The sequence below is a fragment of the Tachysurus fulvidraco genome, chromosome 18, assembly GCF_022655615.1.
Source record: "Tachysurus fulvidraco isolate hzauxx_2018 chromosome 18, HZAU_PFXX_2.0, whole genome shotgun sequence".
Classification (NCBI taxonomy): Eukaryota; Metazoa; Chordata; class Actinopteri; order Siluriformes; family Bagridae; genus Tachysurus; species Tachysurus fulvidraco.
Window position 1 is genome coordinate 7266583 of NC_062535.1, and position 19062 is coordinate 7285644.

Below are 19062 nucleotides of genomic sequence, written 5' to 3' on the forward strand. Positions count from 1 at the left end.
AGTCTGTGCTCGTGCTCGAATTTCCACCTGGCTTTAAAAAGAGGAGTGTAGTAAAAAGCGTCCAATCCTAAATAGCTACAGTAAGATAGAGCTAGTGATCTAGGTGCTGTTTTATCTCACCGCCATGTAGTGCACCTATATTGGGAAACGCTCGCGGATTGGAACGCGGCCGCTGTGTCGCACCACGCAGCCGCGTCGATGACGTCAGCGCGAGCGAGGACTCGGTTTGCCACGTCGGTTTGTATGTCGGGGGAAAAAGCGGAGCTAAAAACGAACTGTTTACTCGCGTTAACTTTGCAGCTTAACGAGTGCACCGAGCCTCGGAAGATACTAACTATAAGAAGAGGAAGAGTTTGTTCGAGCTCGTGGCTCCGTTTCCACCCAAAAACAGCATCAGATTGTTATTAAAAACGTCACCAGGGAAACAAATGTCGATGTTTTACTCCGATTGACCGATGCGTCCTTTTCATCCGCTCGGAATTGATGCGTGAGTGTTTTCTCTTTATCTTGTCATCTTTTCAAATCAACCTTCTGTCTTTTTCTGCACGTTAAAAAAGTGGAAAAAAGTTTAAAAAAACGGCTGCTGGTTAGCTTCTGTGCTAACATGCTAACTAGCTAGCACCATGGTAACGGCTAAGTAAAAGTAGAAAAACGGTTTCTTCTTCTTCCTGTTATTTTGTTTTTAAACCCGAACCGCAGAAACGTCGTCGAACTGTTGAAAAGAAGAAGAAAGAAGCGTTCAGGGGTTTTTGTTAGTTTTTTCGGCGGTTAAAGTTGTAGATGAAGCTTTTTAAAGCTACAGGTTGCATCGGCTAAGATACCTGCACACGCGCGCACGCACGCGCTGCTGCACGCGCTGCACTTCAGGTGTGCTATTTTTTATTTACCAGGTGATTAAAACATATTGTAAACATCCTGAGCAGGACAAGACCGTCCACACGGTACTGCAGTCCAGACCAAACAGACAGACGTGCTAACCTTCTATTACTTTGTCCTTATGTTTTCTTTTTGGCTCTTGGTTTAAGCTACACGTTGTGTTTGTGATGTGTTTTTTTTTTGCCCTTTATTACTTTTTCAGCAGATCTGGTGAAATTTAGGAAGGTAAAACTTTCTTGCTCAGTTCCTTCCTTATTTTGCTGATGACTGTGCAAACATATGGCATGATAATGCAACACACACACACACACTTTGTCAGACCCATATATAATGTAGGTAATGAATATATATATATTTTTTTACACACCAGGTGTGTAACACACCCTCCCCTTTTTAATGAAATAAATTTCTAATCAATTATAATCTATGGCTTTAGTTTTGTAGCCTTAGTTCATTTGAGTCAAGGCCTTTTAAGTTGCCCCAGCATCGAACCACTCGTTATGCCTCTCCTCGTGCCCAGACCTGCCAGCTACAGACATGTGGCAAGAATGACTAATATTTCATTTCCTAATATTGTCCCCTGGAGTTTTTCCTCGCCTCTGGCTTCTGATGGCTTTTGTCTTGCTTTCTATATTTATCTAAAGCTGCTTACATTTGCATTACATGCCACTTACCTTTATTTCACTTATACAGCGGAGCAATTGAGGTGTCATTCAGCCCATGGCTTCAAACTCACAACCTTCTCACCAGAAGTCCAACACCTTAACCACTAAGCTACCACTCTCTATAACCCCCTCCCCCCATCCCCCATGCTTTGTGCTAAAATCCGTAGTAAAAGTGCTATACGAATCCAACTGAACTGAATATTCTAAATTACTAAACGAAAATACATCATATTGTCATTTATCCTATCATTGCCATCTGAGGCCTGAGGGACATGAGTCATGATTCAAGAAGCTTTTATTGTCATTGCAACCATATATAGCTGGTGCAGTATAGAGTAAAACGAAACAACGTTCCTCCAGATCGTCGGTGCTACATAAAGCATCACAGGACTAAGTGCAGAAGCGCAGTGCTACATAAAGAGCAAAATTGTGTACAAAAAAGACCTTGCAAGACAGACAATACAGTACAAACTTCTCCACAGAACAGTGCAATACTTTTACACAGGTCTGTAGTTGAGTAAAAGGAGAAACCTTGAGGACTGTTAGATTGTAGCAACATTAAAAAAGTCAAACGTGTGTAAACGTCGTTTAAAGCATCAGTGTGTTAAATGAAAACTTGGTTCGAGAACAAGTGTTGTATAAAATGATGCTCCTGAGCTGCTGTAAGTCCACGGTGTCAGTCCTATAACAGTAAATCATCTTTATTTTAGGGTTGCCAGGCAGAAAAGATAGAGAAAAAAAATTTGTACAAGTACATTATCCCACCCTGATTTTAAATACAAAAGAATTAATGAAACACAGGGTGAATGTGGTATTTACAAGAAATGACGCACTTGAAATTCACCTCACCGAACATAGTTAAGCTCAATTTTCTGCTTTCTCCCTCACGTCTGTATCATTCTAACCAGAAAGATATATCACTCCAAGGTTGATTCATTTTCCATTTACATTTTTTTTTTATTCCTCATTCTGTTGTTAGTTTTCCTGTCACAGTCACAGAGTTGTTGGTTATTTTTAAAGAGAGAAAAGAAAGAAAGAGAAATTTTGTGGTGTGTCTACATTTTCCCATTTGCCACATTAATTCAACCTGATTTAAATCAACTGGTGTAAAGTGCACGTATGTGTTTGGCCTTCAAAGTTAAAGTAAAACATTGCATCAAAACGGTTTGTTTTATTTATTTATTGCTTGCTTGCTTGCTTGCTATCACGTACACTCGTGGCTCTGAACATCATCACTGACTATGAGCTTAATGGTGGCATCATGGTGTGGTTCAGGAGCACCACGCTGAAGGAGAGGACGTCCCTACAGTGAGTCATCAGGACTGCTGAAAGACTCCCACAACAAAGCTGGGGCCATTGTTTTAAGTCCCCCAGCACCCAGCTCTCTCTCTGTTTTCCTCAGACACCACAGACCCGAGGGCGTCAAAGCTCACCGGCTGTTTTACCTCAGTAGTCACTGGAGACAAACTGTATTGTTGTGCTTTTATTATCTTGCTGGTTTGTTTATTTATTTATTTGTGATCTGTTCCTAGTAGTAGTAGTTTGTCTGAAGACTTTTCCTGAGAGATCCTGACCAAGAGTTGTATCTTGAACCTAGAGCTAAAGAGGGTCGCATGTTTATCTGTAACCCCTGCAGTGTCTGTGGCGTATTTCAGCATTTATTCTGTGTAGTCTGCGGTTTTACCCGAGACTTAGCGCCACATGTACAACTTCTGTGAACATGTCACTAACCACAACAACAAATTCTGCACGTCCACTAGCACTACTCTGCAATTTGCTCCTCTAATACTCAAGTAAAAGTAATCTCCTGTAGCATCTCTTGTATTGTCTTCGCCTCGATCAATCACTTGCTTGGATTTCCTCAGATAAAATGGCATTTTGATTTTAATGCTTAGGCTTTGTCTCGCTCTTCAGTGCCGGCTGCAGTCCGTTTAGCCAGGTGTCAATAAACATGAGTCATTTATTAAGAAACAGCATCCTAGAAACTGGAGCCTACTGTGGAAATCAGTATTATGGTGATTCTTTAGCCCTATATTCCTTTTTTTTTGGGCTCAGTTGACGATTCCCAAGAAGATGGGAAGATGGTTTCTGTTGTCATCAATTTGATCTGCATTCATTTCAGTCTGATTTTGTAATTTTTTTGGATCATGTCTATTATTCTTATGACAAGGTGTTGGTGGCCTGTATGGTCTTTTTACCCCTGGTCACTTCATGTGTTGTCTCTGATCCCATAGCTATCTGATTTGTTAAAACTGTTCCATTTACATCAGGCCACATAAATGCGTCTCGGCGAATCGGATATCGATCCGATCTTTCTACTCCCGCCCAAAATGCTAATATATTTGACCTCATTTCCGGGGTAATTGAGATGGAACACACTTTGGTGTATGCCGTTTTCAGAATGCAGTCAAAAAGAAGACGAGAAAACTTATGAAGGTTATGTTACAAAAACCAGCATTTACTGTTTGCTGCAGTTTAAGACCCAACAAGACGCCTGGGTGAAAGATCACGTGCGAGTGACGTACTTCTGTTAGGGAGGAGTATAGCGCTGATGTATGTGGTTTGAACAACCACATTCATTTACACCTGTCCATTTTCATCTGAAATGTGTCCCAGACCACCTCCTGAAGGGGTTTGAACGATCAGATTTATATCCGTTACAAAAATATTTTGGAGGACATTTTGACCTGGTCTTTTTACCATCGGATCACAGAAAACGCATGAAGTGACCAGGTGTAAAAAGCCCCTTAGAATCATCTCCCTACGGTATAAATGCTTTTGAATGTTTAAGTGCTTTTCCCTCCTTTAATCGTACATTTGTTTAAAAACAAAACAAAAAAACACTTTCACATTTTTATTAAGACTTTTCCTGATGATCTGTTCTTATTCCTGCAGTGGCCGGGCTGCACTGGGGGAGGAGGCCGTGAGGACGTTGGAGCTGGGAGCTGCTGGGATTGCGCTGGTCGTGGTGGTGCTGGTGGCTGGCACCGTGCGAGCCGGACATGCCCGGGGGCCGCAGGGGTCCGAGTAGACAGCAGCTGAGCCGCTCGGCGTTGCCCTCCCTGCAGACTCTGGTAGGGGGCGGCCTCAGCAACGGCACGGGCCACAGGAGCAGGTACTTGAAGCATCTCTGCCTTAACACCTTGTCCAACACATCCAATCTCATTATACACATCTCATTGTGAGGGGAGTGAGTGTGTGAGAGTATTTTTTCTTGTCAAACTTTTAATAATGGTTATTATCAAAGAGAAAGAGAGGCTACATTTGTTTTTGCTATAGACTGAATATATTTTGGGTTGATATCATTTCCTGATATTTACAGCTAGATACATCTTCGAACATTGCACCATTTGGGTTGTTTGAATCCACCTATTTTTCAAGTGATCAGAAGTATTGGAACACACTCCTGACTGGTGCTCTTGCTTATTCCTGTTAGATTATTAGCTCTAAATGTCTGCTGTTGGTAAAGCAAATCATTTTGAAGCAGGGGAAAAAAGGGAAAAACCAACCAGAACCACTGTATAAGAATTGGGCAAAGCCAATGCAACAATTAGTCTGGAAAATCTAAGAGCTGCAGACACTCCAAGGAAGACCACAGAAACACAGACGTACATCATACTGTCTTTCTGTATGGATGTGTGATGTAACTCAAGATGGCAACTGTATGAATTCAGACCTCTACAGAAACATGAATTCATTCAGCTGCCATCTTGAGTTACATCATTACAGAGAAATACAGAAAAATTACAGAGAAATGTCAGATCTAATTGGAAGGAACTTCATCATGCAACAAGGCAGATATCTAAAACACTGTGAAATGACAAAAGAAGAACCAGTTTGATTATAGTCACTGGCTTGGAAAAACTAACTTGTGATCTACAACCAGATATTGCAGTGTTATTTATTAAAGTGACATTATGTTCCCTTACTTTTGCTCACCTAAAAAATGGCTAAAGGTGTTTATTTATAAATACAGACAAAAAAAACAATAGCCTTGCTGTTCCAATACGTCCTCAATTCTCAGTCCATACTAGTTTTTCATTAGGTTATTTATTTGTTTGTTTGTTTATTTATTTATTTGCATTCGGACAGTGCACATTAATCAACAAATCAGCAATGTAAATATGCCGGAATTAGCACAATAGCAAAATTTCATCCGTTGTCCTAAGGCAAGTATCATAAAACACAAAATACAAATGACGTACAAACATAACAGCATGCATACAGACATATTACACAGAACAACAAAGACTAAGTACAGTAAACAGCAGTCACATAGAAGTTAAAAGGCCACTATGAATATTCAACACACCATAAATATTAATGAGCTGTAAATTAGAATAAATGCCTTGATCTAGATGTATTTCGTGGCAACACGCTTATGTCACTTATCAGCGTACCACTGGGCTTATTGCACTGTGCACGTCTCATCGACCAGCTCACGCTTTCGCAGTCAGACTGCTCTGGTTCCTCACACAGCCACTTAGGGTTTCTCGTCTGCTCCAGATTATTTTTTTTCCATTTTAATTACTTCTGACTTACTTCTGGACTTTATTCTGCTCTTCACTTTAAACAGGTTACAGATAAGTGACGAGTCCTAATAAAGGAGCAGAGCACTCTGCTTGTGTGAGAGAATTGATCTATCAGCAGTCTGGACATTGATCCTCTTACGTTTAGACACGGACAATTTCCAAGGACGTCTCACAAAGCTTCATTTATTCTAAATGTTTGTGTCTAATATTCTGTTTGGTTGCCCCTCAGAAGTGTTGGAGTAATAGTACTAAGTAGAAATGATTTAATTCATTGGAATAAGGAATTCATTTCACAATACACTTAACCCTGAGCTGTCATTTTTTTTAAACCCCACAATGCCTAAACGTTGTCATTTAGATCGTTGTAGTGTTGACCCTGCTTTGTGATGCTAAACGAGTACAATGCGAAACAATGCGGTGTTCGAACGTTACGGCGCCGACACAGACGTCCAATCGGAAATTGCGTGTGCCGCATATCGCGTGCAAACAGTGTCACTGAAAATTAGCATGAGCTGGATCTCAGCTTGTTCAACTGTGTGATCAAATTTAAAAGTCCAAGAAAGCCATGAAAGACAACAGTAACTGCTTGGACGCTATACGATAGACCTGTCCTCGTTCGTCGCCGATATGAAAGCGTGAGACAAGCCGTTAATTAAAACGGTCATGCCGTGTCACACTTGTTTATGTTGTTGTATTAAATTCAAGACCGAACCAAAGAGGCAGCTGAGGGATGACTGTTATAGAAGAAACTAGTCGAAATATTTGTCGGTATTGAGAATGAATCGGTGTGATTTCAGCGGTGACTCGTTTAAGATCATGATGCATCTCACCGAACCATCGTAGATCGTTTTTCTATAACAGCCCTCTTGTTATTGTGCTGGCTGTATAGCAGTAACGTGTGGCTCTATCATTCCAGGAGCAGTAACTCATCGGGTCTGTCGGCTCCCCCGCTCACAACCCTGATTACGCCAGAGCCGGTGCGCCACTGCCGTATCCCTGAGCTTCCTCTAGACAGCAGCTTGCTCTTTGAGTTCCTGCTCTTCCTTTACCTGCTGGTGGCACTCTTTGTGCAGTATATTAACATCTACAGGACGGTGTGGTGGTATCCTCACATCCACCCTGCTGCTTCTACCTCGCTGGTACGTATTTCTCCTGCAACACCCACTCACCATGTAGCAACTCCAGATATGAAAATACAAATATGAACAAGAATGTAAATGCAGTAGTGAAGGAAGAAGCCTTTAAGATTGACTATTAAACTTAATGAAAGGAATTTGTCTTGACGGCCTTCAACAGTGTTAATGGTTTCAGAGCAGATTCGTCCGCTGTCACGAGCAGAGTCCCGTTTTCTCATCCATCTATTTGTGTGGGAGCGAAAGGACAGAATGCAAGTGCAAGAATAATATAAGCACGAACAAAATCAAACAGGAGGTGATCCCTGGAGGCGTACCAAATAAAACAGAGCAACACGTTTCTTTGCTCCGTACCTCCGGTTCTCTTTGCAGAACAGAACGTTCTTGCAGTGAACTTGTTTCTCTTACAAATAGCGCAAATAGACACGATCGAGAACGCTCCTGTTCATTTTTGTGAGAATTTCACACCACTACTACTACTAAAAAAAAAAAAAAAGACAAGTGAAAACATTGTGTAACACGAGCAGCAACGTACTTGTGTAATTTTATAAATCATGTACTTTCCAGCCAGTAGGCCAGCGTCAGAAAGCCGCTTTTTTTCGGCAGCTGATTTGTCACGCCGAAGTAGGAGCTAGCAGCTACTGGTGGTGTGTAAATAATACAACAAGCATGGAGCAGGGTGATATAGAACAAAATCCCCCTAAACACAAAACAGGCATCGGTCTGAATAAACAAGGAAGAACATGCTACTAAATTAGAAGGTAACACATCAGACCCGGACCTGAAAACTGGTCATGAATGCATGCAGTTATTTCTTTCTTTCTTTCTTTTTTTTTTTTTTTATAGACAATTCGTTTCACCTATCCTTATATCGTTCCATGATATTAAATTATCAGAATAAGAAGAATTTTGTCCATGTCATCCAGCTCTACCTGTGACAGTTTTTGAAAAAAAGTCTATGTTTAAGTGCTATTTTTGTGTGATTGCCAATATTACTAAAGATTAGGGTCTTTGATTTTTAAAGGAAACAGACTTTTTTTTAAAATTTATTTTCACTTTGTCAACAACAACAAAAAAAAATCATTAAATTGATTAAAAATATAGTCTGGACATTGCTGTAAATAATTATATCTGGAAAGCTATTTAAAAAAAAAAAAAGATTTTTAATGGAATCACCTCATGGGGATGAACAGGGTTACTATCATCAGCCATTGCTACCGTGTTCCAGTAGCACAATATGATATCTAATCCAGGTTTATTGTGTTAAAGCGCTAATTGAGCATCAGAAATCCCTTTTGCATTCATGTCAGCACACCTGAAAACGACTCCATTCTGAAATCGAGGCCATTCAAGAAAGCGGACGGAAAGCTGGAGAGTTCACACAACGTTGTGTATTATTTCAATGAACAGCACAGACTGGCTCTAACCAAGAGAGGAAGAGAAGACAGTGAAGCCATGATGTATAACTGAGCACGAGGACAAGAACATCAGAGGGCGATTGATTGCATTGAACCTCATTGCACTTGGTCACTTCATGTGTTGTCTCTGATCCCATAGCTATCTGTTTTGTTAAAACTGTTCCATTTACATCGGGCCACATAAATGTGTCTCGGCGAATCGGATATCGATCCGATCTTTCTACTCCCGCCCAAAATGCTAATATATTTGACCTCATTTCCGGGGTAATTGAGACGGAACACGCTTTGGTGTATATACTTAAATATACTTTTGTTTCAATATGTTTCACAAAGCTTTTGTTGGATGCTTTCATCGCTCCAAAGAACAATAAGTGCCTGCGTGTCATCCATGTTATTTGTTTTCTGGCGTTATGCACGACTCAAAAGCCTTATCTAAGACTAGCCAATAAAAGGAAGAGACTAAAATGGACTTTGGGCAGAAGAAGACCAATGAATGAAGACAGATGAATCCACATGTTGTGGACAGGTGTGTGGTGTTTCGAACAGAACACGGAGGAGAGCTTTATGCCATCTGTCAAACATGCTGGAGGAAAGGCGATCTACTGAGTGCTTTAGTGGTGCTAAAGTAGGAGATTTCTACACGATAAAATGGATCTCAATCCGTGCCGGTTTCCCCTTACGACAGGACAATGACACAAAGCACAAAACTGTGCAGGAGATGTTTAGAGAAGAAGCAGTCAGCTGGTGTTGTCTGTAATGGACTGGCCTGCACAAACACCAGCTCTCAACCCTGCTGAGCTGTTGTGAGAGCAGCTTGACTGAATGGTCATAATTAATGAAGTGTCGGTTTAATCGAACTTGTTGGAGGTGCCACAGGAAGCATGGGGTCAACATTTTCAAGGATCGCCTCGACAGATTGACAACCATATCGCCGAAGGCTGGAATTGCTGCCTTTGTATAAACCTTGTCAAAATCTTTACTTTATTTTCTGAGCTTTTATCGGAAATGCAGATTCATATTTTTCGCTGTTGGATTTAATCCTCTACATCTGCATGTCATTGGGATTCAGGCCTTAGTGTGGTCTCTTTCTCTTTACAGAACTTTTACCTGATCGACTATCACCTGGCTATCTTTATCACCGTGATGCTGGCTAGGAGATTAGTGTGGACCCTCGTCTCAGAGGTACCGCCTTCATCTGCCTTTACAGCCTAATACAGCCTCTGTGTTTCTGCCTCTAATGTGTGAATGCATATGTAGATAACATTAGATAGAATAATATAGGACAATTTAAAACCGAAGTGAAATAACATTTTGCTGCTTTACTCTGAAGGTGTGTTGAGGGAAATTTCCCTGGAGGGATTTTCCACACCAACTGCAAACATTGTGTGTGTGTGTGTGTGTGTGTGAGTGAGAGGGATGTAAGTAAAAGTTTTTTAGAACACATAATGCATCCTAAATGAAGGGGAATACCAATATTAATAGTACACAGAGTATTTCCGGGTTTATTTACTGCTCGGTTGCCAGAGATCAGCAAAATTCCCACCACAGATACATTTCAAAAACCACAATAAGACTTGATGTGTGTTATAAGAAAAAGGAAGACACTTTTATCTGTAACTCCTGTGTGTTTATATGCAGAACCTTCTTCAGGTTTATTAGTAAAGTACCAATAGGTGTTCGTAACTCGTACTCAATAACTCGTACTCAGTTCCCCTCTTAGAAGATTCCCAAGTTTTATAGTAGATCCTACTAATGTATATCTGCTAAAATATAATCTTGGAATGTTCTTTAAGTGTTTACCCAATGGTGATCTGTTTAGAGCTGTAATTCCATCCGTGTGTGTGTGTGTGTGTGTGTGCGTGTGTGTGTGTGATCTTTTTTGCCTGCTTGTCCATGCCAGGCCTCCCAGACGAACCCCTCTTCATTCGTGCAGTACGTGATGCTGATCGTTGCTCGACTCAGTCTTCTCACTCTGTGTGGCTGGATTCTCTGCTGGACCCTCGTCAACCTCTTTAAGACTTACTCGGTGCTTAACCTGCTCTTCTTGGGCTACCCGTAAGCTTATACAAATTCTTTTTTGCCCCATTATGTTCGAAACACTCCGGCTTACCGTGACACTGCGCTTTTTTCAGTTTCAAATGTGGCCGCAGTGTGAACAACCAAGTCAGATTTGATGTGACTTTTATGTCAATCTACATCGACATTCGTCACAATTATGCGCTGGCGAGTACGCACACAAACATGACTATGCCTTAGAAAATGGAGAACAGTGATGGAGCAAGTCAGTGGAGGGAGAGTGAGGTGTTAGACCTAATTAGTATATGGGGAGATACTTCAATTCAGGCGAAACTATTAAAAAGCGGAAACGCTTACTTCCTCCATAACCTCGCCAACTTTTTAGCGCAACAGCGTGCGGCGTGTGACGTCATTGTTATTGTTCGTTTGCGCATGCGGGTCAGTTCGAAACAGCAAACAGTTCACAATGGTATCTGATATAGGCCACATTTTAAAAGGTAATGTGAACAGCCAAACAAATAAAATCAGATCTGAGCAAAATATCCGAATAGAGCATTAAGATTTACAGTGTGAACGTGGCCTTAGATACTGACCGATCCCAAGCGTCGCTGCTGTTAAGCTTAATGTGGATGCAGGGGGTGCCAATATTTTATTGCATTCTTTCAGGTTCTGTAAAAATCTGAGTTTAGGAGTCGGTTGTTTTGTTTCGCCTGGGTTTGTATTTACTTTAACAGAGCCGGAGCCACTGTATGTGCACCCAGGTTTAATCAGCCTTCTCTCATGAGCAGAATGTCTGATCTTAATCCATCTGATGCTCCTCGTTACGGTGTCAGGCCACAACTAGACACGTTTAACATTTGTTTTTCTTTAAAACTTTGCCATTCAAATTCGCCTCACGAACGACTTGCCTGAAAAAAAATGTGCCGCGTTCGTTTCCCCTCAGGTTCGGTGTATATGTGCCGCTGTGCTGCTTCCACCAGGAGGGCCGAACTCAGCCAGCGCAGACAGACTGCTCGTTTACAGAGCACGACGCCACAGACGTCTCTCTGCAGCGCCCCAAGGACTTCCTGGCGCTCGTGCGCGAGAACCTGCGAGAGCAATTCTTCAGCCCCACCCATGTTCCCACCCACACGTGCCCGCCCTCTCCTGAGCTCATACGCAGTGAGGTGGAGGAGCTCAAGGGCGACTTTAATCGTCGCATCAAAGAGGTGCTCTTCAATTCGCTCTTCAGTGCCTACTACGTGGCCTTCTTACCGCTCTGCTTCGTCCAGGTGAGTACGATGGTTCTCCAGATAGATTAGAGGCAGCTTCATGTAATCAGCTGTGAGTTTTAAATGGTGTGTGTGTGTGTGTGTGTGTGTGTTTCTCCTCAGAAAACACAGTACTACGACATGCGCTGGTCATGTGAGCACCTGATCATGGTGTGGATCAATGCATTCGTTATGCTGATGAGTCAGCTGCTTCCTCCCAGCTACTGCGACCTGCTGCATCGCTCGGCCGCACATCTGGGCCGCTGGCAGCGACTCGAGCACGGCTCCTACAGCAACGCGCCACAACACACGTGAGTGTGAATGATAGGAACAATAATTGTTCAGAGCATGTGTGTCTGCAGGAGAAAGCTGTGTGTGTGTGTGTGTGTGTGTGTGTGTGCAGGAGAAAGCTGTGTGTGTGTGTGCAGGAGAAAGCTGTGTGTGTGTGTGCAGGAGAAAGCTGTGTGTGTGTGTGCAGGAGAAAGCTGTGTGTGTGTGTGTGCAGGAGAAAGCTGTGTGTGTGTGCAGGAGAAAGCTGTGTGTGTGTGTGTGCAGGAGAAAGCTGTGTGTGTGTGTGTGCAGGAGAAAGCGCTGTGTGTGTGTGCAGGAGAAAGCTCTGTGTGTGTGTGTGTGTGTGTGTGTGTGTGTGTGTGTGTGTGTGTGTGTGTGTGTGTGTGTGTGCAGGAGAAAGTTCTGTGTGTGTGGGCAGGAGAAAGCTCTGTGTGTGTGTGCAGGAGAAAGCTGTGTGTGTGTGTGTGTGTGTGTGCAGGAGAAAGCTGTGTGTGTGTGTGTGTGTGTGTGTGTGCAGGAGAAAGCTCTGTGTGTGTGTGTGCAGGAGAAAGCTCTGTGTGTGTGTGTGCAGGAGAAAGCTCTGTGTGTGTGTGTGCAGGAGAAAGCTCTGTGTGTGTGTGTGCAGGAGAAAGCTCTGTGTGTGTGTGTGCAGGAGAAAGCTCTGTGTGTGCGTGTGAGTGTGTGTGTGTGTGCAGGAGAAAGCTCTGTGTGTGTGTGTGTGCAGGAGAAAGCTGTGTGTGTGTGTGTGCAGGAGAAAGCTGTGTGTGTGTGTGTGTGCAGGAGAAAGCTGTGTGTGTGTGTGTGTGTGTGTGCAGGAGAAAGCTGTGTGTGTGTGTGTGTGTGTGTGTGTGCAGGAGAAAGCTGTGTGTGTGTGTGTGCAGGAGAAAGCAGTGTGTGTGTGTGTGTGTGTGTGTGTGTGTGCAGGAGAAAGCTGTGTGTGTGTGTGTGTGTGTGCAGGAGAAAGCTGTGTGTGTGCAGGAGAAAGCAGTGTGTGTGCAGGAGAAAGCAGTGTGTGTGCAGGAGAAAGCAGTGTGTGTGCAGGAGAAAGCAGTGTGTGTGCGTGCAGGAGAAAGCAGTGTGTGTGTGTGTGTGTGCAGGAGAAAGCAGTGTGTGTGTGTGCAGGAGAAAGCTGTGTGTGTGTGTGTGCAGGAGAAAGCTGTGTGTGTGTGCAGGAGAAAGCTGTGTGTGTGTGTGTGCGCAGGAGAAAGCTGTGTGTGTGTGTGTGCAGGAGAAAGCGCTGTGTGTGTGCAGGAGAAAGCTCTGTGTGTGTGTGTGTGTGTGTGTGTGTGTGTGTGTGTGTGTGTGTGTGTGTGTGTGTGTGTGTGTGTGTGTGTGTGTGTGTGTGTGCAGGAGAAAGTTCTGTGTGTGTGGGCAGGAGAAAGCTCTGTGTGTGTGTGCAGGAGAAAGCTGTGTGTGTGTGTGTGTGTGTGTGTGTGTGTGTGTGTGTGTGTGTGTGTGTGTGTGTGTGTGTGTGTGTGTGTGCAGGAGAAAGCTCTGTGTGTGTGTGTGCAGGAGAAAGCTCTGTGTGTGTGTGTGCAGGAGAAAGCTCTGTGTGTGTGTGTGCAGGAGAAAGCTCTGTGTGTGTGTGTGTGCAGGAGAAAGCTCTGTGTGTGAGTGTGAGTGTGTGTGTGTGTGCAGGAGAAAGCTCTGTGTGTGTGTGTGTGTGCAGGAGAAAGCTGTGTGTGTGTGTGTGCAGGAGAAAGCTGTGTGTGTGTGTGTGTGCAGGAGAAAGCTGTGTGTGTGTGTGTGTGTGTGTGTGCAGGAGAAAGCTGTGTGTGTGTGTGTGTGTGTGTGTGCAGGAGAAAGCTGTGTGTGTGTGTGTGCAGGAGAAAGCAGTGTGTGTGTGTGTGTGTGTGTGTGTGTGTGTGCAGGAGAAAGCTGTGTGTGTGTGTGTGTGTGTGTGCAGGAGAAAGCAGTGTGTGTGCAGGAGAAAGCAGTGTGTGTGCAGGAGAAAGCAGTGTGTGTGCAGGAGAAAGCAGTGTGTGTGCAGGAGAAAGCAGTGTGTGTGCAGGAGAAAGCAGTGTGTGTGCAGGAGAAAGCAGTGTGTGTGTGTGCAGGAGAAAGCAGTGTGTGTGAGTGCAGGAGAAAGCAGTGTGTGTGCGTGCAGGAGAAAGCAGTGTGTGTGTGTGTGTGTGCAGGAGAAAGCAGTGTGTGTGTGTGCAGGAGAAAGCAGTGTGTGTGTGTGCAGGAGAAAGCAGTGTGTGTGTGCAGGAGAAAGCAGTGTGTGTGTGTGTGTGCAGGAGAAAGCAGTGTGTGTGTGTGTGTGCAGGAGAAAGCAGTGTGTGTGTGTGTGTGTGTGCAGGAGAAAGCAGTGTGTGTGTGTGTGTGCAGGAGAAAGCAGTGTGTGTGTGTGTGTGCGCAGGAGAAAGCAGTGTGTGTGTGTGTGTGCAGGAGAAAGCAGTGTGTGTGTGTGTGTGCAGGAGAAAGCAGTGTGTGTGTGTGTGTGCAGGAGAAAGCAGTGTGTGTGTGTGTGTGTGCAGGAGAAAGCAGTGTGTGTGTGTGTGTGTGCAGGAGAAAGCAGTGTGTGTGTGTGTGTGTGTGCAGGAGAAAGCAGTGTGTGTGTGTGTGTGTGTGTGCAGGAGAAAGCAGTGTGTGTGTGTGTGTGTGTGCAGGAGAAAGCAGTGTGTGTGTGTGTGCAGGAGAAAGCAGTGTGTGTGTGTGCAGGAGAAAGCAGTGTGTGTGTGTGCAGGAGAAAGCAGTGTGTGTGTGTGTGTGTGCAGGAGAAAGCAGTGTGTGTGTGTGTGTGTGCAGGAGAAAGCAGTGTGTGTGTGTGTGTGTGTGCAGGAGAAAGCAGTGTGTGTGTGTGTGTGTGCAGGAGAAAGCAGTGTGTGTGTGTGTGCAGGAGAAAGCAGTGTGTGTGTGTGCAGGAGAAAGCAGTGTGTGTGTGTGTGCAGGAGAAAGCAGTGTGTGTGTGTGTGTGTGTGCAGGAGAAAGCAGTGTGTGTGTGTGTGTGTGTGTGCAGGAGAAAGCAGTGTGTGTGTGTGTGTGTGTGTGCAGGAGAAAGCAGTGTGTGTTTGTGTGTGTGCAGGAGAAAGCAGTGTGTGTTTGTGTGTGTGCAGGAGAAAGCAGTGTGTGTGTGTGCAGGAGAAAGCAGTGTGTGTGTGTGTGTGCAGGAGAAAGCAGTGTGTGTGTGTGTGTGTGTGTGCAGGAGAAAGCAGTGTGTGTGTGTGTGTGTGTGTGCAGGAGAAAGCAGTGTGTGTGTGTGTGTGTGTGTGCAGGAGAAAGCAGTGTGTGTGTGTGTGTGTGTGTGCAGGAGAAAGCAGTGTGTGTGTGTGTGTGTGTGCAGGAGAAAGCAGTGTGTGTGTGTGTGTGTGCAGGAGAACGCAGTCTGTGTGTGTGTGTGTGCAGGAGAAAGCAGTGTGTGTGTGTGTGTGTGCAGGAGAAAGCAGTGTGTGTGTGTGTGTGTGCAGGAGAAAGCAGTGTGTGTGTGTGTGTGCAGGAGAAAGCAGTGTGTGTGTGTGTGTGTGCAGGAGAACGCAGTGTGTGTGTGTGTGTGTGCAGGAGAAAGCAGTGTGTGTGTGTGTGCAGGAGAAAGCAGTGTGTGTGTGTGTGTGCAGGAGAAAGCAGTGTGTGTGTGTGTGCAGGAGAAAGCTGTGTGTGTGTGTGTGTGTGCGTGCAGGAGAAAGCTGTGTGTGTGTGTGTGTGCGTGCAGGAGAAAGCTGTGTGTGTGTGTGTGCGCGTGCAGGAGAAAGCTGTGTGTGTGTGTGTGCGCGTGCAGGAGAAAGCTGTGTGTGTGTGTGTGCGCGTGCAGGAGAAAGCTGTGTGTGTGTGTGTGCGCGTGCAGGAGAAAGCTGTGTGTGTGCGTGCAGGAGAAAGCTGTGTGTGTGTGTGTGCGTGCAGGAGAAAGCTGTGTGTGTGTGTGTGTGTGCGTGCAGGAGAAAGCAGTGTGTGTGTGCAGGAGAAAGCAGTGTGTGTGTGCAGGAGAAAGCAGTGTGTGTGTGTGTGTGTGTGTGTGCAGGAGAAAGCAGTATGTGTGTGTGTGTGCGCAGGAGAAAGCAGTGTGTGTGTGTGCGCAGGAGAAAGCAGTGTGTGTGTGTGCGCAGGAGAAAGCAGTGTGTGTGTGTGCGCAGGAGAAAGCAGTGTGTGTTTGTGTGTGTGCAGGAGAAAGCAGTGTGTGTTTGTGTGTGTGCAGGAGAAAGCAGTGTGTGTTTGTGTGTGTGCAGGAGAAAGCAGTGTGTGTGTGTGTGCAGGAGAAAGCAGTGTGTGTGTGTGTGCAGGAGAAAGCAGTGTGTGTGTGTGTGCAGGAGAAAGCAGTGTGTGTGTGTGTGCAGGAGAAAGCAGTGTGTGTGTGTGTGTGCAGGAGAAAGCAGTGTGTGTGTGCAGGAGAAAGCAGTGTGTGTGTGTGTGTGTGCAGGAGAAAGCAGTGTGTGTGTGTGTGTGCAGGAGAAAGCAGTGTGTGTGTGTGTGCAGGAGAAAGCAGTGTGTGTGTGTGTGTGTGCAGGAGAACGCAGTGTGTGTGTGTGTGTGTGTGCAGGAGAAAGCAGTGTGTGTGTGTGTGTGTGCAGGAGAAAGCAGTGTGTGTGTGTGTGCAGGAGAAAGCAGTGTGTGTGTGTGTGTGTGCAGGAGAAAGCAGTGTGTGTGTGTGTGCAGGAGAAAGCTGTGTGTGTGTGTGTGTGTGTGTGTGCGTGCGTGCAGGAGAAAGCTGTGTGTGTGTGTGTGTGTGTGTGCGTGCAGGAGAAAGCAGTGTGTGTGTGTGTGCGTGCAGGAGAAAGCTGTGTGTGTGTGTGTGCGCGTGCAGGAGAAAGCTGTGTGTGTGTGTGTGCGCGTGCAGGAGAAAGCTGTGTGTGTGTGTGTGCGTGCAGGAGAAAGCTGTGTGTGTGTGTGTGCGTGCAGGAGAAAGCTGTGTGTGTGTGTGTGCGTGCAGGAGAAAGCTGTGTGTGTGTGTGTGCGTGCAGGAGAAAGCTGTGTGTGTGTGTGTGCGTGCAGGAGAAAGCTGTGTGTGTGTGTGCGTGCAGGAGAAAGCTGTGTGTGTGTGTGTGCGTGCAGGAGAAAGCTGTGTGTGTGTGTGTGCGTGCAGGAGAAAGCTGTGTGTGTGTGCGTGCAGGAGAAAGCTGTGTGTGTGTGTGTGTGTGCAGGAGAAAGCAGTGTGTGTGTGTGTGTGTGTGTGTGTGCAGGAGAAAGCAGTGTGTGTGTGTGTGCAGGAGAAAGCAGTGTGTGTGTTTGTGCAGGAGAAAGCAGTGTGTGTGTGTGTGCAGGAGAAAGCAGTGTGTGTGTGTGCGCAGGAGAAAGCAGTGTGTGTGTGTGCAGGAGAAAGCTCTGTGTGTGTGTGTGTGTGTGTGTGTGTGTGTGTGTGTGTGTGTGTGTGTGTGTGTGTGTGTGTGTGTGCAGGATAAAGCTGTGTGTGTGTGTGTGCAGGGAAAGCTGTGTGTGTGTGTGCAGGAGAAAGCTGTGTGTGTGTGTGTGTGTGTGCAGGAGAAAGCAGTGTGTGTGTGTGTGTGTGTGTGTGTGCAGGAGAAAGCTGTGTGTGTGTGTGCAGGAGAAAGCTGTGTGTGTGTGTGCAGGAGAAAGCTGTGTGTGTGTGTGCAGGAGAAAGCAGTGTGTGTGTGTGTGTGCAGGAGAAAGCTCTTTGTGTGTGTGTGTGTGTGTGTGTGCAGGAGAAAGCTGTGTGTGTGTGTGTGCAGGAGAAAGCAGTGTGTGTGTGTGCGCAGGAGAAAGCTGTGTGTGTGTGTGCAGGAGAAAGCTGTGTGTGTGTGTGTGTGCAGGAGAAAGCTGTGTGTGTGTGTGTGCAGGAGAAAGCTGTGTGTGTGTGTGCAGGAGAAAGCTGTGTGTGTGTGTGTGTGTGTGTGTGCAGGAGAAAGCTGTGTGTGTGTGTGTGTGTGTGCAGGAGAAAGCTGTGTGTGTGTGTGTGTGTGTGCAGGAGAAAGCAGTGTGTGTGTGTGTGTGTGTGCAGGAGAAAGCAGTGTGTGTGTGTGTGTGCAGGAGAAAGCAGTGTGTGTGTGTGTGAGGAGGAGAAATCAGTGTGTGTGTGTGTGTGCATGAGAAATCAGTGTGTGTGTGTGTGCATTAGAAAGGAGTGTGTGTGTGTGTGTGCAGGAGAAAGCAGTGTGTGTGTGTGTGTGCAGGAGAAAGCAGTGTGTGTGTGTGTGCAGGAGAAAGCAGTGTGTGTGTGTGTGCAGGAGAAAGCAGTGTGTGTGTGTGTGCAGGAGAAAGCAGTGTGTGTGTGTGTGCAGGAGAAAGCAGTGTGTGTGTGTGCAGGAGAAAGCAGTGTGTGTGTGTGCAGGAGAAAGCAGTGTGTGTTTGTGCAGGAGAAAGCAGTGTGTGTGTGTGCAGGAGAAAGCAGTGTGTGTGTGTGTGTGTGTGTGCAGGAGAAAGCAGTATGTGTGTGTGTGTCCGCAGGAGAAAGCAGTGTGTGTGTGTGCGCAGGAGAAAGCAGTGTGTGTGTGTGCAGGAGAAAGCAGTGTGTGTTTGTGTGTGTGCAGGAGAAAGCAGTGTGTGTTTGTGTGTGTGCAGGAGAAAGCAGTGTGTGTGTGTGCAGGAGAAAGCAGTGTGTGTGTGTGTGTGTGTGCAGGAGAAAGCAGTGTGTGTGTGTGCGCAGGAGAAAGCAGTGTGTGTTTGTGTGTGTGCAGGAGAAAGCAGTGTGTGTGTGTGCAGGAGAAAGCAGTGTGTGTGTGTGCGCAGGAGAAAGCAGTGTGTGTTTGTGTGTGTGTGTGCAGGAGAAAGCAGTGTGTGTGCGCGCAGGAGAAAGCAGTGTGTGTGTGTGCGCAGGAGAAAGCAGTGTGTGTTTGTGTGTGTGCAGGAGAAAGCAGTGTGTGTGTGTGCAGGAGAAAGCAGTGTGTGTGTGTGCGCAGGAGAAAGCAGTGTGTGTTTGTGTGTGTGCAGGAGAAAGCTGTGTGTTTGTGTGTGTGCAGGAGAAAGCAGTGTGTGTGTGTGTGTGCGCGCAG

The 19062-nt window shown here is 45.5% G+C and overlaps 1 protein-coding gene across 1 annotated transcript in view; it reads left to right on the forward strand.

Moving 5' to 3' along the window:
* Positions 1 to 197: 197 nt before the first annotated feature.
* tmem39a (transmembrane protein 39A) overlaps positions 198 to 19062 on the forward strand; it is a 23204-nt gene continuing 4339 nt past the window's right edge. The window contains exons 1-7 of the mRNA XM_027156151.2: positions 198 to 487; positions 4437 to 4656; positions 6990 to 7212; positions 9723 to 9806; positions 10525 to 10679; positions 11584 to 11911; positions 12014 to 12201. Coding sequence (XP_027011952.1) covers positions 4544 to 4656; positions 6990 to 7212; positions 9723 to 9806; positions 10525 to 10679; positions 11584 to 11911; positions 12014 to 12201 — 1091 coding nt within the window. The 5' untranslated portion in view covers positions 198 to 487; positions 4437 to 4543. The remainder of the gene's footprint in view (positions 488 to 4436; positions 4657 to 6989; positions 7213 to 9722; positions 9807 to 10524; positions 10680 to 11583; positions 11912 to 12013; positions 12202 to 19062) is intronic.